Source organism: Phacochoerus africanus, chromosome 1, assembly GCF_016906955.1.
Source record: "Phacochoerus africanus isolate WHEZ1 chromosome 1, ROS_Pafr_v1, whole genome shotgun sequence".
Classification (NCBI taxonomy): domain Eukaryota; kingdom Metazoa; phylum Chordata; class Mammalia; order Artiodactyla; family Suidae; genus Phacochoerus; species Phacochoerus africanus.
Window position 1 is genome coordinate 277,541,313 of NC_062544.1, and position 10,751 is coordinate 277,552,063.

The 10,751-nt window shown below is 46.4% G+C and overlaps 1 protein-coding gene across 1 annotated transcript; it reads right to left on the reverse strand.

The window, feature by feature from the left end:
• Nucleotides 1-259: 259 nt before the first annotated feature.
• Nucleotides 260-10,531, reverse strand: ATP5PO (ATP synthase peripheral stalk subunit OSCP). The gene is made up of 7 exons (XM_047795847.1): nt 10,430-10,531; nt 8,960-9,010; nt 7,575-7,685; nt 3,972-4,101; nt 3,191-3,303; nt 749-835; nt 260-442 (listed from the first exon to the last, which is right to left on the reverse strand). The coding sequence occupies exons 1-7, from the start codon at nt 10,463-10,465 to the stop codon at nt 329-331; spliced, it is 642 nt and encodes a 213-aa protein (XP_047651803.1). The 5' UTR covers nt 10,466-10,531; the 3' UTR covers nt 260-328.
• Nucleotides 10,532-10,751: the final 220 nt, after the last annotated feature.

Sequence of the window (10,751 nt, forward strand, 5' to 3'; positions counted from 1 at the left end):
CGGCATATGGAGGTTCCCAGGCTAGGGATCTAATCGGAGCTGTAGCCACCAGCCTACGCCAGAGCCACAGCAACAGCAACGTGGGATCCGAGCCGCGTCTGCAACTTACACCACAGCTCACGGCAACGCTGGATCATTAACCCACTGAGCAAGGGCAGGGACCGAACCCGCAACCTCATGGTTCCTAGTCGGATTCGTTAACCACTGCGCCACGACGGGAACTCCTCCCTTTCTATTTCAAAAGAGCACACACAGTATGTTCTGTTCAGGAAGCATTTTATTGTTGCTCCAAGTTTAAGAATTTTCATGGACAGAAAATCAACACTTTTTAAAAAATCTCCCGCATGGCTCTGCTCAGCTTCTGAATCTTGGTTTTTGCTGACATATCAACATATTTCTCTCCAATTCGGACAATCATTCCGCCCATGATTGATGGATCAACCTAGGAAAGGAAATAGGTTAGAAATGTAACAACACACCGATGTTTCATTAATCAAAGAGAAAGATGAAAAAGTGCTCTGCAAAGTCTACGTGTTACATAAAGTCTACGTGTGAGATGTTTCTAATTACATTTAGAAAAAGACAGACGTTAAATTATGAATGGACTCAGTTATCAATTATGTTGAAAATAAATATGAAGGTTCTACTCCAGGCAAATCACGACACAATCACATCTAATTTCCACTTTCCACAGCCAATGTAAGTGCCACGTAACTTGAGGAAATGTTTCACATAATTAAAGACCTACCTTTACTTCCAACTTCAATATTTGGCCTTTACTTAGGAAGCTCTTCAGGACTGTTTTTAACTCTGTAAGAGTGGCTTCATCTAAAGGCTAAAAAAGAACAAAACCATCCTTTAAATTTGGATAAAGCACAACAAAAACTTACACAGAAAGGAGAGCACACACATCCCTCTGCACACACCAGCGAGACGGGCCTGGTGAGTTCCTGCGTGAAGGCCCGGGACCCGCCCTGGAGGTGCACTTGTCAGTGTGTCTGGGGTGCAGGCAGGCCCTGCCTCCCAGCACACCTGGGTAGCTCCCTCTAGGATCAGGAGGTGCAGCTACTGCCACTCCCTCCCCGGCACTAGCAGTACAACTGGGAAATGATGGGTTGAGGGGACCCAAAGTTTACAGCGCCTGGGGATATAGGGCTCAGCCACTTTGAGGGCGGCTTGAGCCTATTATTCCTTTGGTGAAAAACTGCAATTTGAGCTGGTTCTATGATCTGTAAGATCGAGGTGACCACGTGCTCTGGCATGCCACTCTGCTCTGAGCTTCCCCGCAAGCTCGGCTTGGCTGGCTCCTGAAGTCACTACAGCTATGTAATCTGTTCACACAGAGCCAGGGCCCTGAGCACCCAGACTGCGTTCGCCCCTCTTGCTCCACCTTCTACTCCTGGATGAGAAGCACGGCACGTGTTGTTGAAGGAGAGACTTTATACCCATCACAGATCCCATCTCCCCACCCACCCATCCTAGAGTCCCAAAGACAGCAAAGAACACCCACAGCTCTGCCAAGATCTGTCTCCTGGGGGTGGTAGGGAAAGCCAATCAGCGTCCAATTAGTCATCTGCTGAGGCTCTGAGCTTAAGAGATCTTTGAAGTATGTCCCAGGCATTTTATTTTATTTTTTGCTTTTAAGGGCTGCACCTGAGGCATATAGAAGTTCCCAGGCTAGGGGTCGAATTGAAGCTGCAGCTGCTGGCTTACACCACAGCCACAGCAATGCAGGATCTAAGCCTCGTCTGTGACCTATAACACAGCTCGCGGCAGCAACGCTGGATCCTTAACCCATTGAGTGAGGCCAGGGATCAAACCCGCAACGTCATGGATACTAGCTGGATTCATTTCCGCTGCGCAGCGATGGGAACTCCCCACGCCAGGCATTTTGCACCCCCACCTGTTTTAATCTGGACGCCTCTGGGAGGCTGAGTTATTGCTCCCATTTCACATGTGGGAGAACTGAGGTTCATAGCGGTTAAGAAAAACTCACCTAAGGTCCCACCGGCAAGTGAGGACTGGCACCAAGATTTGAAATCAGTCTATTTCTAAAGTCTGGGCCCTTAATCATTAATCAAGGTGTGTTATTTTTTTTAACAGTGGAAACTTATTTACCCAGGAGTTTCAACGTCAAAGGCATGAGCATCAGCTGGTTCTAAAAAGTTTTTACAAAAATAAGCACCCTTTAAAAAAAAATCATGTCCTTGCAATCACTGAGGAATGAGCTGCTGATCATCTGGCCAGGGAAGCCCTGTCCGAGTTCTCTGGTCAAGGAGAACCAGTGCAGGCAGGGTGGGGTCCGAAAGCACCTGAGCTGTGATTCTCAGCCAGGCACCTGCTTTAGGGACACCAAGTATCGAACCACAAACATACAAACAGGTACCATGGGCTGAAATATCTCTTTGCAACTGTGCTCTCTGGGAGAGTTAGACCATCTCTTAAACAGCAGAAATATTAATCCAGATGAGGTCAGGTGCTGCGTACCCCAGGTAAACCTACCTACCACATGCTCTGCTGATAATTAAGCCCCACGCGCTGTTCCCCACACTGTCTGAACGGCAGGAGGAAGACGATACATAGCTAAGACAACAGCAACGGAACTGGGGAGCTACTGCCGCTGCAGGAACCCCGACTTCTGAGAGATGCCTGTGTTCAAATCCTAGCTCCACCTTCTGGGACCTCGAGAAAGCAACTTACTTTCCCTGGGCTTCAGTCTCCTCGTTGGTAGAACAAGGATGATCACACTTCTGCTTCACACGGACCTCTGGTATTAAGGAAGGGACCCAGCATGTGGTAGGTTTCAGTAAACGGTGGCTGTAATTACCATCCACTTCAGCAGGACAATAAGATCGAAGGCCCATCCATGTAACCTTTCCCATCCATCACAAAAGCTTAGAAGCTCATTTCAGTAAACTACTCAGTTTGATATTTACAAAATAACTCAAACCTGTAATGCAATATAAACCAGTATTTCCCAACACATTCTGACCCAATCTCTAGTCCTTACGAATAACCACTGGTTGGGGAGGTCCCAAGAAGACACGTGCTGGCCCTTCCAAAGCAGAGGTTCCCAGAAGCTGGTATAGATCACCTTCCCCAATTTCTTGATTTTAGCTTTTTTCTTTTCCTGCCAGATGTGACACCTGGAATGTCAAGACAAATGCGGTAGCAACAAGCTGTTACTCACAGATGCAGTGGTGACGGAACAAGGTACTTCTCCGCGGTGGACACTCATCATGGTAGAAAAGGCAGAAATGACGCCAGGGGTACTGCTCAAGCGACCGTTTTCAGCAAGCAAATCTGGGACAGTGAAGGATCTCACGTAAATCAAGCTATTCGTGAAGCATTACATTCACCTCAAAAGCACACCTGCATTTGTAGCCTTGACATCATTTAAGACCGTGAATGGAGACGATGCAACTTGTTACTTAAAAGGAATATTCAACGGTAAAAAAATAAAAGACTGTACCAACAACCATTTAAATCTGTGAGAGGGTGTGTGTCTTACCCGGATCTGCAATAATTTCTTGATCACAGCTTGCAATCTGATCTTCAGGTTTATGCCTCAGATTTCAATGGCTACAAGGTCCCAAATTAACACACTGTCTGTAGTCACTATACACTCTCCTTGGCTCCTGAGGGATCATGGGGTTTGAAAAGCAATCCGAAGGTACCAAGGAATGCAACTGTCTTCAAGGACAGAGGCCTAGCCACTGGCCACCAATCATTTTCTTGGTATAAACCCCACTGGTCTCCTCCACAGGTTGAAACTACTGATTACACACACGTGACTGCGAAGACATTTCACTTGGGGAGCTAGTTAAGACACAGACTCTGACTTAGCAGCTTGGGGTTAAGTCCAAGATGCTTCTCTGCCAAAAGGCGGGGGATGCTGGTGTTCCTGGGCCATGGACCAGTGTCAGCAGCAACATTTCCTGAGACTTCAGTAAAAAAGGTCTGATACTTACTGATCAGGTTGGACGTCAGGGGAGAAAACTTCTCCTTTGCTGTCATGTCGCTCAGGCTCTTGACTTTGACGGAACGCTTTACATAGGGATTCATAATAGAAGCAGCCACTTTGGGTTCCTTCAAGATTTGCTACAAGTACAAAAATAATTTCTTAGACTCTTTAGGGTGTAAGTGATCCTAGCTGCCACACACAAACTTCCTGATGAATCATCTAGTTCATGAATGAAATTAGCATTCTCAAAGCTAATTACGTGCTTTGCCTTGAGGAAGGTACCACACTTGATTTTACCCAGCATGTACTATTTCTTGAAGGTATTTAAAACGACTTTTAGGAAGCTTCTTAAATGCATTTCTGCTTCTCCAGAAAGATTATTAAAAAAGACTAAGTGGCCAAGATTCAATTCACCACACATTTGAATGTATCTGCCCCGGGTCAGCCTCTAGTTGTTTTTTTTGTGTGTGTGTGTCTTTTTAGGACTGCACCTGCAGCACATGGAGATTCCCAGGCTAGGGGTCAAATTGGAGCTGTAGCCTCCGGCCTACACCACAGCCACAGCCACGAGGGATCCGAGCCACGTCTGCGACCTACACCGCAGCTCACGGCAAGACTGGATCCTTAACCCACTGAGCGAGGCCAGGGATCGAACTCTCAACCTCATGGTTCCTAAACGGATTCATTTCCACTGTGTCACGATGGGAACTCCAGCCTCTAGTTTTGCACACAGTAAGGATGCGAGCGAGGCCTACATTTGGGTGCAGACCTAACAAGATGCTCTGACTTCGGGAAGCCTCCCTGCCTCTCCCTTGCAGGGGGACTGCTCCGGCTCAGGCCGATCTGCATTCTGTCTGGCCGCTCTCAGAGGCAGGCTCAGGAGAACTAACCCAGCGCTGTGCCGGACGTCTGGTGCTTCCAGAGCAGCCTCAGTTAATCTGGGAGGGAACACGGACAAAAAACGGGAGTGCAGCCACCAGAGAGAGACCACTTTGTCTTGGTTATGTTACATCACAAATGTCTGGTCAGCGACCAAGGGCAGCGTCCAGCACTCTGCAGCCCTTACTGGCAGGCCAAGGGTCCAGCGAACCAAGAACTGCTGCCATCCGGGCAACTCGCAGTAACAAACCTCTATCAGCCTTTCCCTCGCTCTAACCCGCTCCCAGGCTCCTGCACAATTTCTGTCTCTGATCCGAGCGACTTGTCCACTCTGCTATCTAATGCTAAAACCTCAACTTGAATGGCCCCAAAGAAACATTAACTACTGGCTTATAAAAACTACAAACGGTTTGGAGTTGGAGTCATCCAGTTTTTCAGTTTTTTTTTCTTTCTTTTTTTTTTGCTTTTTAGGGCCGCACCTGCAGCATATGGAGATTCCCAGGCTAGGGGTCAAATCGGAGCTGTAGCCGCTGGCCTATGCCACAGCCACAGCAATGTGGGATCCAAGCTGTGTCTTCCACCTACACCACAGCTCACAGCAATGCTGGATCCTTAACCCACTGAGCGAGGCCAAGGGTTGAACCGGCAACCTCAGGGTTCCTAGTCAGATTCGTTTCTGCTGAGCCACAACAGCAATTCCAGTTTTTCATATTTCTTATCTGTTTCTGTTGCATCATTCAATGGGCAGTAAGTGACATCTGTGTAGCATCATATTTTCCTCTCAATGCCAGAAAATGGCTGATTTTCATTCATAAAGGGTCTTAAGGTGGGAGTTCCCCGCTGGTCTAGTGGTCAGGAGTGGGTGCTTTTACCGCTGCGGCCTGGGTTCAGTCCCTGGTCTGGGAACGGAGCTCCCACATCAAGCCACTGCACGCCATGGCCAAAAAAAGTCTTAAGGTAACTGCCTCCTTTGCATGTCTCCCGGTCTTAACTGACCTGAGGTTTTAATCAAACCCCACTCTAATGTCCACAACCCAGGTCAGCCTCTCCTTTGTAAACACCGATGTTCAGTTTAAAGTGGGTAAGTGACAAGCAGCAGGCAGTAATCGTCACCTCCAAAAAAAAGCCTGTGTGTGATCCTGTCTGCTCTTGCCACCCCTCCCCCAAGTGTCCCCAACAGCAGGGCTGTTGGCTGTGAGCATCCTGACAGCTGATGGCACCAACTTAGATCAGGAGAGTTATCTGCAGAGATAACTGGATGAAGGGAGTTAAGATTATTGTCTGTTAGGTCAAAAGTTCCAATAAAGGCTCAAAATGAAAAAATGAACAATATATATATATGTAAGTACTGTACTACACAATTAGCCTGGGAAGGTTTCTTCCTCTTCTAATGATTTAATAAAAAAGTCTTTAGAAATAACTTGATAAAAATTACAAGAAACTCTTTTTTTTTTCTTTTTAGGGCTGTACCTGCATATGGAAGTTCCCAGGCTAGGGGTGGAATTGAAGCCACAGCTGCTGGCCTACACCATAGCTGCAGCAGCAATGCCAGATCTGAGATTTGTCTGCTACCTGTGCTTTAGCTCATAACGCCAGATCCTTTAACCCACTGAGCAAGGCCAGGGATCGAACCTGCATCCTCATGGATATTAGTTGGGTTCCTAACCTGCTGAGCCACAATGGGAACACCTACAAGAAATTCTTAAAACATAAAATAAAAAAAAGAGCGTAACTGCCTCTGGAGAGAGTATATACCAGCTGTGTCTCCTCCCCGAATGCACACCATAGTGCTTTAGGTGGATCTGGAGAGTGAAAGGAGCTGGGGAAGGAACAACGTGTGTAGCACCTTGTTAACCAGAAAACTTGGGGAGGGTGTTCCCGTCGTGGCACGGTGGAAACAAATCCGACGAGTAACCATGAGGTTGCGGGTTCAATCCCTGGCCTCGCTCAGCGGGTGAAGAATCCAGTGTTGCTCTGGCTGTGGAGGAGGCCAACAGCTGCACCTCTGATTCAACCCTGAGCCTGGGAACCTCCATATGCGGTGCGTGTGGCTCTAAAAAAAAGCAAAAAACAAAACAAAACCTTTGGGGAAACTGCAGTGAAGAATCTCCTTAGCCACACCCAGGCTTTTAGAAATTTAGTTCATTTGCTCCTCTCTTCATTTCCCCTGTAGCCTCACGGCCGTTCTCTGTCGGTTCTCTCTAGTCATCGTGAAGCTCATGCACCTGTACCAGTTTTGCTGCCCAACACATCCGCTCCTCCCCTCGCAGTTTGGGAACAAAGTAACACATGAAACGGAGGTAAAAGCTTCATAAGGAAAATAAATTCCCAGTAAAACAATATCGTGATATCCTCTAGACTACTTTGGAAATACCTGGAATACGAGCATAGTTTTTCAGGGTGACTTTTCAATTCTCTTTTGAAATGGCAATGGTTCTTATATTACCACCTTAAATTTGGATTTTCTATTTCTATTTCTTCTCTTAGCTCGAAATCGTGGTTCCTAACATTAACATCCTTATATGTATTTGTCTGTATCTATTATACAATAGGTTCAAAGCAACAGTATCCAGTACTATTACTACCAACATGATTGCTGAAAATAAGTGTTTTTCTTTATTTGCAACTCTTTCTCTCTTAGAACACACCTCATTAGGGATACAGAGTCAAATACCTAAGGAAAAAATAGACAATGAGAACTTAATAAGTGAGGAACAGGAAAGCTACTTACTGCTACTCTCAACAATTCTTTTTCCACTTGTTCCAGTTTATTCTGTTTAGATGCAGCAGAATAAAGAGCAGTGGCATAGCGACCTTCGATACCGTATATCTGAACAGGTGGCTTTACAAAACAGGGTGGAGTGGGGGAGGAAAAGAAAAGAAAAATCAGTTAAGACTATATTATACTGTCGATAGCAGAATGAAATACTTACAATTTAAAAAATACACTTTTATACCACAAAACAGTTTAAATATGTCATCAAAGAGGTACCTTGCATGACAATTCTCAAACAAATCAGGGATGTTTTTTGGCTGGGCTACTCAATCTGTGAGCTTCCAAATCCTCATCTTAAAACCAGGGGCTTAGGAAACATGGCATGTCAAGGCCCTTCCCACTCTACCTATAATTTCATTATATTAATTTTGAGATGAGCTTAGAATTCCTTGGAATGCAATAATGATTCAGTTCCAATTTGGGAAGGTTTTAAACACTGATAAAAGGCAGTTCTGAATATGTGAGAACCAGGAAAACGGTGTTTATGAAACATACAAGCACACCTTTATACATTTCCTAGCAAGACTATCAATTCCCTCACAGAGCTTCCCCATCCATGTTCAGTTTAATGGAGCCCAAGAGCAATTTACTCCGTGCCTAATGCTAAAATTAATTTTTAGTGAATTGTAGGCTTTTTATTTTTTGTATTTTTGGTTTTTTAGGCTGCACTTGCAGCATACAGTGGTTCCCACGCTAGGGGTCAAATTGGAGCTATAGCTGCTGGCCTATGCCAGTCACAGCAACGTGGGATCCAAGCCACATCTGTGACCTACACCATCGCTCACAGCAACACTGGATCCCCGACCCACTGAGTGAGGCCAGGGATCACACCCGCATCCTCATGGATACTAGTCAAATTCGTTTCTGCTGCGCTCCAACAGGAAACTCCTGAATTTAAAACCACACTACCATCAAGTATGACTACATATGCTGAGTGGTACTGTAGTACGATTATAGTGGAAAAGCTTAGGCTTTGAGAGAGATTTCGTTTCGGTCCAGCTCTAAGACTAAGCTGAATAACTTTGGGAAAGTCTTCCCACTCTGTTTCTTCTTTGGCAAAGATGGGAAAACTAGCTACTTCCCACCACTGTTATGGGGTTTTAAGAAATTCCCATATTTAAAAGTTATGCGTGGGCCTGTCGCACAGTAGGCCTTCAACATTACATTGTTCCCTAGCCCCTCATGTTTTGGGAACCACAACACATGTGTTTTGTTCCCTAACACATCATGTTTTGGGAACCGCAAATCATGCAGAAAGGTTCAGGTCAGAATGATACAAAATCCATGCCCTACGTGACTCACATTCATCTGCTTTATAATCACAAAATAAGGTGACATACCCTCACAAGCTTGGCAAATGGCCTGACCACAGATGTACTGAAGCATCGCACCTTAGCAACGAAAAGAGAAAGGAGATCAAATGAGATTACTTCAAGGATTTTTGCACTTAAACCAATAGTAAAAAACAGTAAGTATGACATTTAAATGATTCGTTTCTTTCTTTTTAGGGCTGCACCTGCAGCATATGAAAGTTCCCAGGCTAGGGGTCAAACTGGAGCTATAGCTGCTGGCCTACACCACAGCCACACCAGATCTGAGCTGGGTCTGCCACCTACACCACAGCTCACGGCAACGTCAGGTCCCCGACCCACTGAGTGAGGCCAGGGATGCAGCCTGCATCCTCATGGATACTAGCCAGATTCGTTTCTGCTGCACAACAGCAACTCCTAAATGATTCGTTTCTTCGTTTCTTGTGTTTCTTTGTATCATCACATATTACACAAGGGTGGGCTGTTCTTTATTGCCTAGGAGTAAATTTCCCCACTGAGAATCATCCCAGCAGCTTGGGAAACTGCAGGCCCACTCACTTCCTAGTTTACTAAAACAGGCTGAGGCTAGCACACCAGTATGAGAGAGAAGAAACCAAATTTAATGAAACACGTTGTTCCAAAAAATTTAATGCGATTTTTGGCATTTATATTACCACCCTTGGGCGTGGTTTTAATAAAAAGTGGGAGGATTCCAGGAATGATTTGCAAGAGATGTACCTTCTTAGACTCGAAATGCTATCTGAAAATAAAGATGAATTCTTTGGGTTACCCAGCAGTCTGTTGTGAGAACAGATCCCAGTATCTTGCAGATACTATACCTTGAGATTGTTGAGACAGTATCACCTTGTCTATCAAGAGTTGGAATTCGTAATTTAAAAAGCACCTGCAAGGGCACAGGTCACCTTCAAGTAATCCCGGCTCTGGAATGTACTCGAAAGGTTGTGAGGATTAACAGACCGTAACACTTAGGAAACCTTACGGAAGCTATACGTAAGGAATCATGCAGTATGAAGAGCACGAATTTTCTTTCAAACTTTATCTTCTGTGGGTTCGAATCTCAGCTCTACCCCTTATTCGCTCAGCAGCCAAGGACGAGTCATTTAAACTTTTCAGTCTCATTTTCTTTATAAAAAGGTGGAATGTGTTTCACAAATATTCCTTAGCATTACTGGTGACCCCTACGACAAAGATGGAGCCCCCTTCTCCTGTGCCCCTCAAAGCAGCTACTTTCTAGGGGTGTGCTCTGAGGACACCAAAGGCAGACACGCGCAGCCCCGCGCCCACCGCCCTGCGCGCATCCCGGGGGGACGCCGGGCCGTCCGGCTGCCTGCTGTCGCCCCCGCTCTCCTGGCCCCACGACCTTGAACGGCAGCCACGTTCCCCCAACTGTGGCCTCAAACCGTAGCGCTTAGAGGCCTGGTATGGGTCACCCCAGGAGGGTTCCTTCCGCTGGCTTTCAACACCGCCATTCTCTCTCACCTGCCGGGAAAGCCCGGACACTGCTTGGGAGGCCATCTTCTCCTGGGAGGCTGTAGGTCAAACCCTACTTGGCGAGAGAGAACGAGAGCGCATGCGTGCGTCAGCGTAGTCGCTCGGCCTGCTGGGAAATGTAGGCGTAGGTCGTCAAATCGCATGCGCAGGAATCTTCCTCAGGCTGGGAGCTGTAGTCCTTGGAAGCGGGTGGTCAGGGCGGAACCTACAGGGCTGGGGGTGGGGCTAGTGGGTTTGGGTCAGCCCCTGGAAATGAAGTGTTTACGTTACTAACTGGCCTTTACTGTAGGATGGATGTATTGCCACTAGT

Coding starts and splice junctions, on each gene's coding strand:
- ATP5PO (XM_047795847.1), bottom strand. CDS start 10,465: ATGGCCTCCCAAGCAGTGTCCGGGCTTTCCCGGCAG. Junction 4,102..7,574: donor AAGAATTGTTGAGAGTAGCA/GTAAGTAGCTTT, acceptor TTGTACTTGTAG/CAAATCTTGAAGGAACCCAA. Junction 836..3,190: donor GTTCCGTCACCACTGCATCT/GTGAGTAACAGC, acceptor GTTCTTTTTTAG/CCTTTAGATGAAGCCACTCT.